The 19,774-nt window shown below is 31.8% G+C and overlaps 1 protein-coding gene across 1 annotated transcript; it reads left to right on the forward strand.

Moving 5' to 3' along the window:
* Positions 1-1,367: 1,367 nt before the first annotated feature.
* Positions 1,368-7,901, forward strand: LOC128985066 (endocuticle structural glycoprotein SgAbd-9-like). The gene is made up of 4 exons (XM_054404439.1): positions 1,368-1,402; positions 4,707-4,816; positions 6,600-6,731; positions 7,763-7,901. Exons 1-4 carry the CDS (start codon positions 1,376-1,378, stop codon positions 7,899-7,901), a joined length of 408 nt encoding a protein of 135 aa, XP_054260414.1. The 5' UTR covers positions 1,368-1,375.
* Positions 7,902-19,774: the final 11,873 nt, after the last annotated feature.

Here is a 19,774-nt window from a genome sequence, read left to right on the forward strand (position 1 = left end):
TATGTGAAGGTAGTATGTTGACTAGGAAGTGAAGGAGGATGATTCGGACTCTTCACGTTCAAGGTGAACAGCTTTCAACATTATAATTATCCAAACAAGCAGGATGCAAAATACAGAGACTGTCTGATACTGTGATATTCGTGAAATCCTTGAATTCGAAATGTAGCAAATCTGTGAATTATAGTGGAACGACGCTCACAAAATTAGTCGATGAACACAATCACTATGGAAGACGATGTACTGATCTTGAAAGTGAATGTAATAGTAGAAACAAGTGTGTAAGTGGGTTCAGGAATAGTCGATTCGTGTACAACCATAAGTTATTTGACATTACACATTATGGTTTGACCATTTTATTTTAACTCTTATAGCACCCAAAAAATGTTACAGGGTCCCTTTATATTATAGTCCTTTAGCAATATCTAAATTGATGAGAAACTAGGTAAAACAAAAACATAATTTAAGGGAAATTAGGAATCCGTACAACGAATACTCACTTCAGTTGCTCTAAGGCTGCGGTTGTAACTGTTTGTAAAAATATTAGGTTCAGCAATGAAATAACTATAATTTACATTATTTTTTATCTTTAATACTAAAAATTCATTTAGCTTTCCCTAATATGCAACTTTGCATGGTAAACAATGAATAACAAATCAGTTTAAATACACAATTAGACATAGGCTATGCAATTGTAAGGTATATGGCATTTATCATTTAAAGATTTATTGTTTATCAACAATATTGTGTACAGTTATATGTAAGACTATGGCCTTAGAGTGTCGTTTATAAACTGCTACGTTGTTCTATTGATTAATATAACATTTGTCGACGGCATATTTGGAAAACTCCCCCATTTTCCGTGCACCTACAAATTTTTAAAAATTTCCTGGTCACATCTTTATTTAAGACCAAATTTAAAGTAGATGTAGGAACGTGCATACACACAAACATGTATTCACAAACAAAGTACACTAACTAACTTGTAAGTAAAAACTCATAATCTACCTTCCAACTAGTAAATATCCTTTCAACGTTTAATCAATTATCGTCAAACGTTCAACCCAAACCACCTTCATTCCAATCAATTACCACACCAAACCCAACCGAACAGCTTCCTCAATCACAGGCTGAACCTTGAGATTCCGGCCACCGCATGGTGCTCATCTAACATTCCAGCCCCGGTCATCTGTTTAACCTAACATCTGTTCAACAATGGAACAGCTGATTACATAACCTGATGGTCAAGGTCAATGTAACTCAAGACTGCACCCTGCACTAAATCAGTTGCCCAATATCCTGTGGGCGCTTTTATGTCCGACGTATATAACATAGGTTAGAGGATCGAACGATACTTCAAGATCGTCTGTCCTCCACCATGGTCTTAGGGAAGCGTGCCACTCTGGTAGGTATCTAGTTCTGTTCCTTTGTTTTATAAAATCAAAATCTAATGTTTTGTTTACTATGGTATATCTCCGTAGTCTGATGCTGGTCATTTTATAATGGACTACTGCAATTTCTTTTTTTAAACTATACTTTAAATCAGTTAATCTGTCAATATTTGATTTCATTCATAGACTACTAACAAAATTTTCGTTGTGCAGAATTTTAAAATTAGGTAATTACATAGGTGCCTAACGTAAAGAAATATGACATTAGGTTATACAGCAAAGAACAGTTTTACTGAACTCAACTTCAGTAGAAGGGATAATAATTCTTCAACTAATCACACCCACTGATTGTGATATTTTAATTTGTCAATTCGATTACTGACAAACATAAAAAATCTACTTATTTTAACCTTTCAACCATTTACTTAAACCTCTACCCATCAAAACATTCTTTGGTACGTTAGGGAGTTACGTGTTTATTTTTAGAGATTTGAACTGATTAGTGAAATTATATGAGTAAAATATCAATTAATTGTAAAACTGAATCGCGAATAACCTATAAATTTATACCACAGCTACATTGGTCTAATGAATATACGGAATGAATTTGAATAAATATCTTCTATATGAACCAAAGAAGTGACGACAAATATGGAGTACCTAAATTAAACCGGTGTAATATTTGTATGTTATCTTTGGCATTGACATTTCTCTCAATATCTGTCTAAATGTATAAACCACTATATGAATATGTAGAACCCGAATATGATATATATTTTTTTTTTGGGGGGGGGGAGATAAACAAATGCGTTTAGTTGTGGTTGTAAAAACAATTCGTTACTTAAGAAATGAAGAATATAAAAAAAAATAAATGTAAATTAACACCAGTTAGTACTTCTTACACGGATTTTTAAAATTAACATTTAATCAATTAATTGTTTCTCAAATTCAGAATAAACCGATAGAAAGACACGCCCGATTGCTGTTAGCTGCAATCCGCTGCACAGCGTTTTGGATGCTTTCACTTGTTTTGCTACTTGAGTAGTCTGGAGTAGCTTGTAGTTTTGCCACGAGTAAAATGATAATTACTGTTTTGGTTTCAAACTCTTAGTCATATAATTTATTTCTTACTTATATTTTGTTAAAAAGCTAAAATTACACCACATGTTTTTCTTGGTTCTTCTAAAATAATAAGTGTTTAGTTGCAAATCATTTTTAGATTTCATTTGAAATTATAATGCACATGAAACGGTGCACTTCTGTTATTTGCCAAAAATTACTTTAAGATGTGTTTTTAGTTTATCCTAAATATAAATGTAGGTTTAAAGTTGATGTGTTTGAGTGGTATAGAACACTTTTTTTGTGTTATACACAGATTTGATTATGAAACCATAATATTTGCAGTGAGTACGGGTATTTTTCACAGTGAAGGATTATAGTAAATATATTATTTTAAAATCTGTATGGTTTCATAAAAAAAAATAATTGTCATCGAAACCATATTATTATCATTATTATTTATTCATTTAGTACTCTTTCACTTCCTTATATTATCTGATGATTCTGAGGTATATAAATAAAGAATAACAAATGCATCACATTTAACGCACTCTTTGAACAGAACTAGCAATGGACGGGTTTTTAAACAGTCACATAACTAGCGTTACACTTTTCCTCATATCCTGTATATATATTGTGCCTAAAAAGAATTGCAATTTGTGAACTAATTTTCAATCTTGAGAATAAGAATCGCTCTAACTAAAAACTGGAGTTAGATTCAAAATTGTTGTATAACAAAATTGTAAATACACCTCTTGTTTGCCCATGAGGAAAATGTTTCTTTCCACTAAACGTATAATTATCACCACCAATTATTTTATGGAGGTTCCAAGTTAGAATTTGTTTGATTATTTATTTAAAAAAATAAAATGAGGCTAATAAAACAAATTTGCCCTTATAACTTAATTTTCGTCGTCAATTCCCCTTTTTAAGTTCAACATACAATACAAATAATTTAGTTTGTAGATTTCTCTATGAACATATCTCGAATGCACTCAACCTTTCCTCCCGAGTGCGCCTTTCCACGAAACAGTAATCACCCTTTCGCAATAGACGCAAACGCTTGAACTTCTGCAGTAAAGTTGCTTGCCGGTGTCGATTATGTTATCAACAAAGATGAATGATTTGGGAAGCGCGCGATGCGCCGACGGCGACCACAAATTGCTGAACACTTGGGCAAATGAGGCTCCGCGTAATTCTTACGTCACAATGCGGTGATTGGACCAGCCACCTCGTTAGCAGGGGTCAGTAGGGTAGTCGGCAAGGGTCCTTGTTAGTGTGCAAAAACGTTCTAGTTATAGAAACAAGTTCGTGTTGTCAATTTTGAGATTTGGGTAACTGTTGGTAAAAGTTAATTCGCAGTTCAGTTCTTTACAGGAATATATATATCAAAACAGTGTAAATTTAAAGGGACAAAGAACTGCATTGGTATTACTGAATAAACATTTGTAATACAATTTTATTTTACAAAATAGAACAATTCCAATATAGATCTAACATCCTTTAAATCAGAGTAAATAGTTGTAACTCAAACGTATAGACGGATGATAAAAATTAGACTTTGACCAATTTATACGTCTAAAAATTTACTTAGTTGACTTGTTGTAAGACAACATAATGATCCAATACAATACTTAGATAATTTAATATTTGGTAAGAAACTATTCTTAAAAAATAAAGATAGAGTTAAGCCCAGACGTATGAGAATGTTCTGTGACTTTTTTGCAATTTATCCACTGCACCAAGCTTATCACTCTTTATACTATTATAATGCGAAAAAACAGAGAAAGATTCACATATATATTTTTATGATTCTTAAGTGGTTTTATTAACTATTGGGAATGGACTATGCAAATTCTGGTAAGCTTATGTAAAAACCATAAATAATAATTAACACATTTATATTTATCTAGTTGTTCGGCCCATAGTGTGCTTATCATTTTAATAGCGTCTCATAATCTCATTAAATTATTAGAATTAAAAAACCATTGGAAATTTTTTAGTACTTGCAAGTACGTAATAGTACTGGTAAGTATAAATTTAATTTATTTTACTACGATTAAAGTTTTAGCAAGGGTTCGAATTATTTGTGATTTTTTGATATTTATTTAACTAGGCTGTACTTTTCTACATTACTGTACTCATTAAGTTTTGACATTTAATTTCAAATTCCTTGAAAAAGTTGGAGTAGTAATTGTTTTAGGAATATTAAACCGATGTTGTATTTGTATATTTGTCCAGTATTTGATTTTTAATCAGTTTGTTGCAGTCCTGTTCACGATTATCCTTGGATCAGTAGAAGGAGCTTACATTCCTATCTTGCAGCAGGATCAGGATATCAACCCTGCCGATGGATCTTACAGATACAGGTAATCAATCATAAAAATAGGGCTCTGAAGGGTAAAAAGACAACAAAATGAATGACTCAGTTAAGGATTATTGTATGCAAGTATTTTGAATGACTGAATAAAGCCTCAGAGTAAAGACTTAAAATCACTCTGAAATAAAACCCATACCATCTTCTAGATTTACACTTTTTTAATGTATTATTTGTTCAATTGTGTATTTATTAATCGTTACGCTTAGTCCTTTCATTGTTTGAGTATTCGCATGTATTGTATTGGTATTGTATTGCTTGTTACTAATAACTTATAAATTATAACATTAGCCGGGTTAAACTACCAAGGAGCTTAAAAGTATATTATTTTATAATATTTTCCAAAATCCTTTAAGTTTAAAATATATAAATAACATTGTTCACTAACAAAGCTTATAATGAATGTATTTGATCAAAGCCGCAATCTACTATATGGTCATGGTTAAATTTAGTTTTGAGCCTGATTGACAATCATATTTTTATTGACCGAGTCTCAACTAAAAATATTACTAAAACAAATTAAATTAAATACAAAAAAATACACAAATATGTGTGACACTATCACTTGTAAATGGATAACAACTAAGACTACTAGTAAAAACTCATGGACGCCATACCTTGTCTATGGGGTATTATCCGTCGTAATGAAATGAATTGTTCTAACATTAAAATATTATAGCTAGATTTTATGCAAATATGTCTGCACAAAGTATATCAAAGCCGCTAATCATTAACTTGTATGATTAACTTCATAATTAATAGGTTTGGCTCTTTATAGTCTCACAAAATTTAAAAGATGCATATCAATGTGAAAATTAAATAAATAACTATAAGATATAAGATATTTTTACTTCTTTTTCAATATCAGCCTTTTAATGATGTGCTAAATCTAGTGCTGGTTTTTGCACGTTGGTAAATGGCACATCTTTCACAATTAGTTATCAGAAAATGAATAATGTAAAAACGCCTTTACTGATCTATGAATCCATCGTAAAGTAAAACCTATTAGGTATTACAACTATGCAAATAGGAAAGTGATTAAAAGCCAAGTGAAAGGAACACGTGGTGTGTGAAGAAGAAGACTTCTGGGATGAAAAGTAATTAAATGTTGGTCAACAGGTTTAATATATCTTGCATCAGGTTCAAATTGATTTTAGAGTCAAACTACTCAAATGTGACAGGTAATTTAGCTGAAATTAACTAGATTTTTACTGAAATACATAGAAATCCTACTTTAATCGAACAATAACTGAATCGATTCAGTACTATAAAAACGTGTTTTTCGTATTATTAATTTGTAGACGAATGTTAACTTTTAAAACGCATAACTTTATTTCCAGTTATTCAGTGACTTACACAAGCAAGTTTTGAAAAGTACCATAGAAAAAGATTCTTTAGTTTTTATTTATGTTGCTACTAAATTGGTAATTTATCAATGAACTAAATCATTACCTGGAATTAGCACCTAGCATTGTCTTCAGGTAAACTATAGGGTACGTTAATACACAATTGAAAATTATCAATCAGTACTTCAAGTATAACCCTATTGTTTTTATAAAACATTAGTTTATTTTCTCCGATTACAATAAAAAAATATTTTCGCACAAATACAATAAAATACATTTCTTAAATAGTCATTCACAAAAATAATTTCAATTTAACATCGTGTGTACATACCTTTGTATGTAATGTTAAGCTTTGTACCATATTATGTATGATAATATGTATGATGTATACGTATAATTAAACTAAATATTTTGTATGATTGTCGTCAGCTATGGGACAGCCAACGGCATCATAGTGTCCGAGCAGGGACGAGTCAAATACCTCGGACCTGACAATGTAGCTCATACAGTGGATGGATCTTACTCATACCTCAATGACGATGGTACTCTCGTGCATGTCAAGTAAGTTATTTGGTTTATTTGTCAGTACTATAAGTTTAATCGTATAATTATAGTCAGTAAGCATGCATCCATCATAGTTTGAAGCTGGGGAGTAGCTTGTTTGCGGTTCTACCTATTTCTTCGGTACATGTACAGCTGATTGATGTGGTGATACAGCTGGGTAGATGGGTGGATGTAGGACTTGCCTGGTAATTAAAAGATCGCCTGGTTAATAGTGAGAAAACTAATACAATTTGTAACTATTTTTAACTGTAGACAGCTGTCTTGTTGTCGGGCTTGGATAAAAACACTTACCGATCTTAGTCACTAAGATTTCATCACATTTATTTAATAACACTCATCCTTCACTCGCCTTCCCCTTGAAGTTATTTTTTGTCCTGAAGTTTGTGTTGTAGTCGTATAAATACAATATTTCTTTCCTACTCAGTCAAACTGTACTATTTTTTCACTATATTATAAATGTTTATGTTTTAAACCTACTTTAAAAATCAAATACTATTGCAGTCGGTGTTGCTCATGTAATTACATTCAATATCGTTTAATAATTAAAAAAATATTAAAGTCTTTCGTTTCATGGTAGGCTTCTAAGGTGTCCGCAAATAGTTAGTACAATTAGTATGGTTAGTACAAATGGTTATTACATACAAGCTATTGTTAGTGCATAGCATATGGTTATGGTTAGTACATATCCTACATATCAGATAAAATTAAAACATGACTTTAATATACTTCTCAGCAAACTTCTTGATTGCAGTACGCGGAAATGCACATTCAAATTTATGTAGCTACCTTAAAAATATCTGTGGAGATGTAACCTCAAATTTTCAGGACATATTTTTCTCGTTTAAGCACTTTTTGTTGAGTGTCTTCAAGTCAAATATACTCTTTATAGTTTAGGTATAAGGGAACGGATCCTAAATAAATATTAGTAGTTGTACATATATTTTAGTTATCACATTTTGCTGCACTTGAATTTAATTATATATGTTTGGGATGTTAATTTTAATGACTATTCCTCATTCTATTTGCAGGTACGTGGCGGACGAACACGGGTACCGAGCTGTACCTAATGTGTTGTATCGGCCCCAGGCCGTCACCAGGGTAGCCAGTCCAGGGGGAGGAGTGTACTTCAACAACTACGACTCCCTTAAATATGCTCTTCGACTGTGAACAAACAACTAAATATCTTGGCTAGCGTTCTTAGCAGACACGTAAATACATGCTCATACATTTGTGGTGTGATTATTTCCCAAATTTCATTGTGCTTGTCTATCGATCTGAAGGTCGCTGGTTCGATCCTCGAAAATGTCAACGTTTTTTTCGAAACGGATTTAGGTCTAGATGTTCATCAAGAATGGTCTTCGCTTAAGAAACAGTCTTTATTAGGCAGAATACATCAGACAATTTCCTTATCCAACAATAATTGTTAATTCATATTAGAATTCAAATCCACCCAAACAATTATGATTAATGATCCTCCTCATCAACAATAGTTTTATATTGAATTAAATTTTTGTAGATTACATTTTTTAGTTTGTGAAATAAAATTTGTAATATACGTTTATATTTATGTCATGTGAAACCCTAGCAGTCAAGACGAACTGTGGTTCAGGAGTGGACCTGAGTCCAGTATTCTTAGAATTTACAGCAAGACTCGCAGTCTTTGTCAGTGAACTTCATTTAGTTTGTTATAATGTTTTTTCATTATGTTGATTTTACCTATGGATAAGAATTGCGTATAAAATCACTGCAGTTTTTATACTAAGAGCTAAATTTGGGACCAATACAATTTTGTTTTAGGTTTTTAATACAGTGCACTACCCCCTCTACCCACACAGGCACAATGTAATTGTATTCAAGTCATACGACATCCAGCCCTAATCAAATACATATAAAATGATATTATTATGATAATTATTTTTCTTACATAAAATAATAATCGGTCCTCTTATCAACAATAATATCGTGAGTGTGAAAGTTATTTTAAACAATGAGTCTGAAAATAAATTAACCTCGTAAAACATACTTAAAAATAATATAGCCATTTATTATCATTGATAATTATTGTAATTTGACTGTAAAAATGTAACATCTATTATTACATTATACCACTATTCGATAATTAATTTACAAAATAAATTTCTCTTTGATGAAAAAAATAAAGAATAAATATTTATTGTGTTACAGCTAAAAAAAAACTTGTTATGATGATGGAAATCATGAACTCGACTGAACGCAGCTTAGCTTTGAACTTAATTTTTTACTTTAAAAATGTTATATTTTTTATACAACGTTAATATTTTTTTATATCAAAATAAATATGAAGAGCTTTATTTCCCGTAAACTTGTATCAAAATCAATTAAATTTCGTTGCACCTTCGTAGATTGACTAATGTAAGAAGAATGCACGTTTGAAAATTTAACTAAATCATTTTTGTGGATCGCATAATACTCCTCCGAATCAGTTGGAAGTTATTCTATGAGAAAAGTTTTTTTATCAACGTTTTGTGTTATGTGAGAATTGCCGAGTATCAAGTTTAGCAGTGTTTATTAATAGTCTAAGGGACCTAATAAAACTCTTTACGAGAGCATAAACCAGTTGTGAGAGCGACTAATATCTTGTCAGGGTCTTCTTTCTTCTGACCACCCACACACAACTGATGTGGTGGGGTGGGGTGGGGGTAACTGTGAAGGAGATGTTTGTATATTTCAAGTGACGCAGTTACATGCTATAGTAGGACCGTATATACAAACAAACGAATTTAGCATTCACACTTACTTAATAACTAACTATGAATTAGAAATGTATGCATAACCCTTACTGCTTTTCTCGAAGTATTTGAACTTTAAGGTCTTTCTTTAGACTTTTAAGACTTTTGCAGAGGAATTTTGGAATACCACCATGACAAATATTTTCTTAGGTGGATAAAGAAATGGGAGATTACTTATGAAGCTTTTTATACATATATTTTGATTTTTTTTGTGAGGTGTCAAAGAATATTCAGGTGTGGTTATAACTTAAAACATTCATATGTCAAATTAAAATCTTTAGAACTAAAAATGAAGTAAATACTTAATTCGCACTTTCATTTCATAAAGGTTATAAAGGCAATATTGAATTTATATTGTGTAAGTAATGCATAGACATTACAATGTTCTTCAAATAATCTTGCGCTCCAATAATGAATTAGGGGGTAAGTAGCAACTAATTGATTTGTTGCTAATTGTTATTTGTGATGTTTTATTTGTTATATCTGTCAGCCTGACGAGAACATTGTGTTCTTTTATTTTAAACTGCGTATTACTGTATTTCTTTGTTTTTAACGTTGTCTATAGCAATGTAATGTTGACAAATTACAATGAATAGATTCTCATTTTTATTCTTAGGCACAGTTCCGTTTTCTTTTAAACGTGTCGATATACAGGGTGGCTGAAAAGTAACTTACACCCCCCTGTAACTTTTCAACCATTTGAGATATTTGAAATCGGTTTGCGGCAACCTTCTTAGATATGAGGGGCCACAATATTTATGGTCAATTTTGAAAATTTCGTCCTTAGGGGTAGCGGGGGTAGAGGGTAGCTCAAAATGTTCAAATGACAAGTATAGTCATGTTTGGTGTCATTTTACAGGTCTTGACGAAACATGAACATTGACATAAAGAAAACCAAAATCGGCTCACTAATAACAAAATGGCGCCCTAAAACGTTTCAAATCCAAATAACCATGAGGGTGGCAAAAAAGTTAAATTGCACCCTCTTTAACTTTTTAACTATTTGAGATTTTTGAAATCGGTTTGCGGCAACTTGTTTGGAAATTAAAGGCTACAATAATCATGGTCAGTTTTGAAAATTTTGCCCTTAGGGGTAGCGGGGGTAGTGGGTTTTCAAAATTTTCAAATAGCAAGTATAGTCGAGTTTGGTATCATTTTGTAGGTCTTGATGAAACATAACAATTAACATAAATAAAATAGAAATCGGACTATTAATAACAAAATGGCAGCGCAAAATTACTTTGAATAACCATTATCTTAATCATTTTTAGCTGCCATTTTGATATTAATAGTCCGATTCCTTTATGATAATTGTTATGTTTTGTCAAGACCTACAAAATGATACCAAACTCGACTATAGTTGCTGTTTGAAAATTCTGAGCTTCTCCCTACCCCCGCTACAACTAAGGGCAAAAATTTCCAAACTGACAATAATTATTGTAAACCTTCATTTTTAAAGAAGTTGCCGCAAACCGATTTCAAATATCTCTAATAGTTAAAAAGTTAAAGAGGGTGCAATTTAATTTTTTGGCCACCCTCATGCTAATTTGGATTTGAAACGTTTTAGGGCATTTCGTTATTAGTGAGCCGATTTTGGTTTTCTTTATGTCAATGTTCATGTTTCGTCAAGACCTGTAAAATGATACCAAACTCGACTATACTTGTCATTTGAAAATTTTGAGCTACCCTCTACCCCCGCTACCCCTAAGGGCAAAATTTTCTAAATTGACCATAATTATTGTAGCCCCTCATTTCTAAGAAGGTTGCCGCAAACCGATTTCAAATATCTCAAATGGTTGAAAAGTTAAGTGGGGGTGCAAGTTACTTTTCAGCCATCCTGTATATTTTTCGTTCATTTTGCAAACATATCCATTTGTGTTTTAAAATTAACTTCCAATTTTAAACGAACAAATGATAATTTATTTTGATATAATATGTCAAATCTGAACAAATTCCTCATATATTCCCTAAATTACTCTTAAATGTCAACTTAACAACCGAACACGTGTACTTTACATCCTTTGTTATAGTAACTGACATTACGTTACCTTGAATCACTACAGTATTTATTGCAATGTATTACCCATCATTAAACAATGACGAGTCCCGTTCTCATAACACGGAAAGTTATAGGTAACATCTGCTTTAAAGGTGAGTTGCTTAGAAAGTAGAGTCATAAGAAAATTACGGCTTGCCAGACTCTTCCAAGGCCTATGAGTGGACCCTGAATATTTCACAAGTTTCGCGAAGAAAAATTCTTTGGAGACGTTTTGACGAACCTGCAAATAAATGAATGATTTTCATTCACTGTGAAAATTACGTATATGAGTTTAACTGGAATTTGGAAGAAATGAAAGATAGAAATACTTGTAAAGCGTGTATAAGGAATATTTATTTCGGTTTTTAAATTTTACCTCAGCCCATGTTTGAAACTGTCTAACTAACGAATATGCGCCTTTTTATAAAATGACCTGGTTAAATAATCAACGTCTTAATACTGAAATGTTTGCTGTAAATTACTTAATTAACACTATTGATGAAAAGGTCATTGTAAGTAATTTTAGATGAAAACAGATAGTGATTAGATGAATTTGAAGTATAGATGTGTCCGAGAATACACATTTTAATGAAATGTGTCATGACGATACTTACCAAAATAATCCCTCCAAAAGTGGAGAGTGACCACTCATTGCTACCACTGAAAGCATCTACCCAAGTTCTAACAATTTGGCTAAGAAACATACCACAAGGACAATAACTAATAAGAAACGTGAATATGTACTTTTCAATATAACTGCAGTAACATACAACCAAAACATTTACAGAGCAAGTAAACTATAGCTCAACGAAGTTTTTCGCAAACACCCCAGTACAAATATGGTGACATTCCTCAGCTATTGTCTCGCGGCCAGCTGTTAGTGAGAATGATACATTGTACTACTGTTTGGGTTGTTGTGTCGTTGTGTCCCTGTTGGACGACACTTTAAATGCCAGAAGATGACCCAACTGGTTTGCGTTGCCTCCAATAACATAGCGAAGTAGCCTTGTGCAACATGTCATTTCTGATTTGCTTTGATCTGCGCACTCAGGCTTGTTTTAATTTTGCCAAACCAGGATCAAGTGTTGTCATAGGTTTTGATGTGTCATAGGTAAACAAATGTGGAAAGCGTAGTTTCTGTGAAACACAGTATTGTGCCGATACGTTTAGTCAGTTACATAGAGACAGTAAAAAAAAAATATCAATCATTTAAAAACTTATACTTTAAGATTTATACTCTTTTATTATATAATTAAAAGACTTAACATATACATTTTTTAAATATATTTTTGATAAGTAATTTACGTGTAGGTGCTACGATACGAGTACAAAAAATACGTCTTCTAAGACATTTCAGTGTGAATACACTTGTACCTTTAACATTTAAGTGACGTTATTTTTGTTTAACTACTTGTCTCTTTTAGTTAGGGACGATTATAGTTGGTGTCAATAGTTTCACTATATTACCACTGTAACAGCCCTTAAGCACATAGTATTGACTGTCACCTAAATGTTCACGGAGTGTTTCAGATACCTTTGGGGTTTTTTTGTTTTCGCTTTTTTGTGGCCTACTCGTTTCAAAATACAATTTTCGAATTGTATTTACAGTAATTCAAATGACTTAAAGTTTTAAAAATATTACCATTTTAAATGTAGGTTGAGTTGCTAAGGCTAATGCAATATAGAGCAAGAACAAATAGCTAGGTACAAAATACTTCTGCATTATTGAATGTTCACTTATATTAATTGGAAGTTTATGTTGTCAGGAATGGGGCATTTAAAACTGTAAGTTTTTTCTAATAATTAACATATAAATAATTAGTTCCTTGTTTCAATTAAAAGGACAATTTTAATCCAAAAACAATTAAAACTAGGACTTGAGAATGTGTACTCTGTTACCAACTACAACAACCTTTTACTACTTACTTAAAACGAACTAGTTTGTCGAGTCCAGTTTAAACATTTTGCGGACCACACTGTTGACAAATGTTTATTAACGGTCACTGTGTTGAAACCGAAAATTAATTGATAACTGCAATACGCTGTTAACGGACCAAACAACCGCAATCTTACACTGGAGCATGGTATTTAGAATACGTTATTATTCATAACTATCCATTATTATTCAGGTGTCTGTTCCCAATTAGGAACATAGGTGCAAATTAAGGGCAAGGTGATCGGGAGCGCATCCTTGCTTTTGGATAGGAGGTGTTTTGATGCATCACCAAAGGCATTTTGAATACAACCACTTTGCTGAATTTGAATTGCTAATTCCCTACGGAATTGTCAAATTATTGGGTGAAGACTTAATTTTGATACTGATAAACCACTTAGTATCCTCTTATTTAATTACAAACTTTGGTTGCATCTGTGAACTGTTCATTTCATAATCTGTCAGTAGGAGTAATACTGAGATTCATAACGGTATACAGAAGAAACACACAGATATTTAACATGCCTTGCTGGTATCATGTATATTAAACCTTTACTATTACTTTTACATAAATGTATGACATATGTATATGTGAAAATTAAATCAATATTTGTTTAAAAAATGCTCTCCCGTGGTCGAATGTTCTTTTTGTGCCATATCTTCCTCCTATAGTAATCATAGAATAGGAGTTCTATGTTAGGAGTATTTATTGGAAGCCTTGTTACACAGGAATAGGTCTCCAGTGGCTTCAAAGGACCAGTAAAATCTTCGATTTAGCAACTTCTCACAAGAGTTTACTTGTCGTGTGAATCATTAAACCACGACCATACCAAATTATTCACGGGAAAGAAATAGACGAAAGGCATCTGACGCAGTCAATCCCACAAGCTGGGTCAAAGACGAAGACATCAAGTATCAAGTAAATAAAGCCTCGTCCACACATGGTGATTTGTCTGCGAAACATTGTCTGCCGACTTTCGGCAGACAAATTTTGGTGTTTCTGGAGACAAAATACATTGTTTTCTGTTTCCCGTTCGAATGGGAAACACGGAGACAAGAGACAAGACTTTTGTCTCAAGTCTGCATGTGTGGACGTGTCTGGAGACAGGAGACTGGATACAATCCGAAGGTGTTCAACATTCAGCCCATTTAGTTAAACTGCAAAGCGGTAATATTACGATTTTGGGCGGTAATAAAAGAGCTGGATTGAGTTTCTTGAAAGTTTTAGAATTAGTTTTCAATGATTTATATCATTACTAGTGAACCTGTGCGGCTCAATGCCCCGCAAAATTACATATGAATGTAGAAAACAAATTCATCGTGTTATATATTGGTTCAACGTAAAAAAATAAAATAAATTAAATACAGTAATAATAAATCCTTAGAAGAGAAGCAGTCCAGCCATTTCAGCAGTTCTAGCTGTATGTGTATTTTATTTAGTAAATTAATAAGTGTTCAAGTATATTATAGAGCTGTTATTTTTTAAGATTTTTTAAAACACATTTAACAAAACTTTTTATCATATCAAACCAATAATAGGCCTGTGTAGCCTATTTTGAGGGTCATAAAAATGCTGCTTGAAGAAAACACTTAAAAATAAACACTAAAAAACAATATTTTAACCACAACAGCACTTCCATGAATACTACGATTTTAGTCTTGAAGTTACCTTCAGGAAGATTACCCTCGTCAAAATTTCCCATAATGAATATGTGTAACCTATTAAAAGATGTAGCCTTACTTAAAAACAACATATAATATAGTTGTTCATGGCTGAAATCGGTCTGGGTAAGAACAGTGCTGATCTTTAATTAAAGTGCGTTACTTGGCTTGGTGCTTTCATAACTGCAAACTCAAAATTCTCCCATAAAAAAGAATCAAGTTATTGGTTGTGTAACCTATTTTTGTGTAACAGGATTATTCACATGAAGTAGATGATTTGTTTGATTTGGCGATCAGCTGTTTTGTTTCAAATGATTTAATAATGTCAAAGATTTGTGATTTTAAATACTAGGGTTGCTTTCAGGGAGGTGAAAGCCAGTTGAGCGGAACAAACTTGATTTTATATTTGTATAAGTAACTAAATGTAAAAAAAGTCAATAGATGCTGTTTTTATTGATTAAAATTATAATAATTCATATTTCTTTTTACTACATCTTGTTATTCAGATACCTCTTCCAAAAGTGCATTATGGTAGTTTTGACCAGGAAAATATTATCAGTTTATTTGGTGCAACACAAATAAACAACCCGATCACCTACCTATAATCTACACTTTACCTTCCTAATCTAACCTTACTTCAAAACACTTAAGTCACGAATACTCATAAACCCCGACCTACCTTCCCCACATGCCTAATTAGATCAGTGTTCAATCTGCGTTTTATTAATAATTGTAATAACTTACTGAACCGTCGATGTAATTCAACATAATATAACCTGTGATGTATTATCGGATTAAATATCGATTTCGATTCGGTTCAACATATCGCTTATTAAATCCTGATTTCTAACATTGGCTGTTTCTAATCAGCTGGCAACACATATAGGTTCCCAAGAAAGTAGTCACTGGTCCTCCACTTATGGTTCTTTTGTTTACATTTTTCTTGTAAACAAAAAACTGTCATATGGCTACTTTAGTCCCATAAGCCTAATGTTAAAATTTGGAAATTTTAAGTTCGTTTTAAATTTCATTAGCATTATCTAATTGAAATTTGTTTGTTTATTAACCATCTCGCTATTAGTCTAAGTAATCTTGTTAAGTTTAGCTGAAATGTGTTCTGCCGTTATTGAGTGATGTTGCTTTATTTGTTGCATTGAAGTTGATCCCAAAGAGCTACGCTCGCTTCGCTCGCTCCGCTCAATAAAAATTATCATAGTAAAGTTTTCTAAATCGTGGTAACTTAATCTCAACTAAATTTACTATTCCCGGAATTAAAATTAAGTAGTAAGATCTATTATGAGTAAACTTTAAGGTATACACTCCTTGATTGAAATGTAGTATACATTAACAGTCATAATACACAGCAATTATTATGTAGTAGACTTTGACTATGTTCAAGTAACAAACATATGTTTCTGTAAATAAAAATTATCTCCTATGTTATCCTTATGGAGAAATACGAAACTTTAAAGGGCGCCAGGGCCTCACTCTCTAATTATTTCCCTAAAAAGAAAGTTTCCTGCACAACTTCACGTTACGCTCTTTCCAATGACACCAAAAACATGTCAATCGGTTCAGTAGTTTCGGAGGAGTAATTGTCACAAAAAACCTGCTTGCGTATTAAATAAGTATAGATATAACATTTTATTGAATTGTTCATCTCTTCAAGTTTAAACTCTTAAGACCAACCAAGCCCAGCAAAATTTCAAAATCTTGTCAACCTCGTGAAGTTCTTAAATCCTCCACCTAATCTGAAGGTCCGATAGAAGATTGCGACCATCGTACGAACCTTGCTCGAGAAAATGTTGAGTCCATCATAGTCTCTTCCTAGATTCATTAGGCCCATGGCTCAGAAAAATTAAGCCCGCACAGGATATAATTACGTACTACTCGGTCACCATACCAACAAACATGGAAACACTGGCTGGCTAGTGTGGACGCAAAACACATCGGAAACTTGGATCTGAAACTGTGTTGACAGACTGTCTGCCTATTGTCCGCGCACAGTCGGCAGACAGTCGGCCGACTCAGTCTCCATGTGTGGACTAGGCTTAAGTAAGACAAAGAAGCTCCTCTGATTTTTAATTACGATTTAATTGGTCAGCATATTTTTAGTCGTATTTAGAATTCAATCAGTTTAACACTTAACCATTCCTATCACTATAGGTATCAGTTTTTCTAATATTCCTTTTCTTATACGAGTAAGTAATTTAAATATATACAAGCTGAATAAAGAGATAATACCATTGGATTTTTTTTTACATTTATAAATTATTTAAGTACTGAAATAACAAACAAACCTTATATTAATTTGAGGATGAGAAAATGTAAGATGCTTCCCTAGACATTGTAAGTGTGACGCAATGGTAGGGAACATGGGCTGGGATGAATAAAGTTGTCTAGACAAGAACAATACCACCCACTGTGAGATCTAGGTACACCTGACGTAACTGAAGGTACGACACTGTTGTTAGTTGTTAGTTGGTGATAAAACATTAATGTTAGACATTAAACAACTATTTCAAAGGTAAAAGACTTTAAACTTTCAATTACATATTATAATAGTATAAAAGAATGTTCCTTGTATTCGACATAACGGTAATGTTAACTGTTTCCTTGTTGCCTTTTAAGTAGGCCAATTGTCTGTTAAAGGTACTTTCTATAAGAAAAACAAGTTCAAAAATAGACAAAGGTTTGAAATATTGTATGGGGAGTTAAAGTTTATTGAGTTCGAAAACCGAATTTAATATCAATATTAACACTGTAATGGTTATTTATTTTCGAGAGAAAACTATTTGTTAAGATTTCAAAGAGTGTGTGTTTTTATCTTTTAGTTTTCACGCTATAAAAGTTCAGTGCTGTTAACCAAAAACCAACCATTTTTTTACATAAACATTTTTATCATTGGATTGTTTCAACCAATCTTTATTAACTAAGTTTAAAAATATTTAAAGGTAAAAGAGACCCATGTTACAAAAAAACCTATATATTGATCCAGTTTAAAATTTTCTAAATGGGCCCAATCAATTGTTTAAAATTTAAATTACAAAAAAAATACTGGTTTTATGAAAACTTTTACAGAACACTTGTATTTAGTATTTAAAAATTCATATCAAACGACTTAAAGCTCAAAAATATAAAATAACAAATAAAATAAATATCATGATTTTTAATTTTAAAATGGTGTAGAAAAGGGTAGAAAAGGATCATAGGTTTTCCTCATTGTACAACCATTGACTATTGGTTAAAAAGATTGTGTATTCGGCAGAATTTAGGAATAAGTTCAGCGCAATCTGTAGGTGGCTCACATCAACTACGACGATTTTGTTGAAAAATAACTGGCTACAAATTTTACATGTGGATGGAATCTCTAGTTGGGTTGTGATAGTCAAAGGTACAACTAAAACCGTGATATTTCAGTTATTATTTTTATTCAATCTTTTTGAATTCGGTGTCGTTAGATAGGCAATATTTTAAATACTGAATAAAATTATTCTAGGAATTATTTTTCATTAAATCAGAAATATTTAGTGATTAAAATTTATAGAATTAAATTGGCAGCCATTTTAAATTTATAAATTGAGCCAAGGTAAATTATTTTATAACATGGATCGCTTCTACATTAACATACACACAATCAAAAGATACACAATCGTACAATCCAAAGATAAAAATATTTATGTAAAAATACAAAATGGTGGATATCTGGTTAACAAAGCGATTTTGTAAAAAGTTGTATTATTGTTTTTTTCTTTATTTTAGCCCAATAAATCACAACGTAAATGATGTCCCCTCCTTTTTTGAACCCCCTCTATAAATGGTTTTCACGTGGTTTACTTGGAGGTTCTACAACAACCATTAACTATGAAGTTGTTATAATTTTTTTTAAATATAAATCTAATGTTGTGAAAATGGGCGAAATCGATGAATCGTAAAGTTAAATAAAAATACAATTATGCATTATTTATGCAATTGCATAAATAGCATTTAGAATTGTATACATAATGACACTAAACCAAAATAATTATCCTTTTTAGATTTTGTAACAAATATATTATTTACTTCAAAATCTGATAAACATAACAACATTAGTTTAAAACATTAGTACAAATAGCTGAATGGAATAGATTAAGAAATTCATATTTTACCTTTTTTGGATTCTTCTGCGGCATAATAATATACTGTTTAAGCACAAAACTTAAACGTAATGACATTTGATTCTTAATTAGATAAAGTACCAGTAAATAATACAAAATAAAAACAAATTGAATTGAGACATTTGTCTTTTTACGCTATCACTGATCAGTCCCAATTGGAGACTACGTGTTTACATAATAACTAAAATATTTGTAAAATATTTTAGAACAAGTTTTTTAGGGGTTTGCCTATGTAAATTTGTATGTTGTATTTGTAGTCATTGTAGGACAAACATTTCTGCGGTTTTTCATGATGTTAATATTGTTGGCTTACAGTCTATGTGTTGTTTATTTTGTTAGCTTACAGTTGATATAGTAATGGTTTTTTACTGTTATTTATTTCTTTTTTTGATTTTTTCTTTTAATTTATGTTAATTTCAAATTAGTTTTTTTGGTTAGCAGTTGATTATTGATTCCCGTTGAGTGTTTTAATGTTTATTCTT

This window comes from Macrosteles quadrilineatus, unplaced genomic scaffold, assembly GCF_028750875.1.
Source record: "Macrosteles quadrilineatus isolate MER2022 unplaced genomic scaffold, UCM_ALF_1.0 Scaffold_2__2_contigs__length_208266976, whole genome shotgun sequence".
Taxonomy (NCBI): Eukaryota; Metazoa; Arthropoda; class Insecta; order Hemiptera; family Cicadellidae; genus Macrosteles; species Macrosteles quadrilineatus.

Bases quoted from the DNA above. Each gene is read 5' to 3' on its own strand.
- LOC128985066 (XM_054404439.1), top strand. From the start codon at position 1,376: ATGGTCTTAGGGAAGCGTGCCACTCTG. The intron at 1,403-4,706 runs GTAGGTATCTAG...ATTTTTAATCAG, and splicing joins TAGGGAAGCGTGCCACTCTG to TTTGTTGCAGTCCTGTTCAC. The intron at 6,732-7,762 runs GTAAGTTATTTG...TTCTATTTGCAG, and splicing joins GGTACTCTCGTGCATGTCAA to GTACGTGGCGGACGAACACG.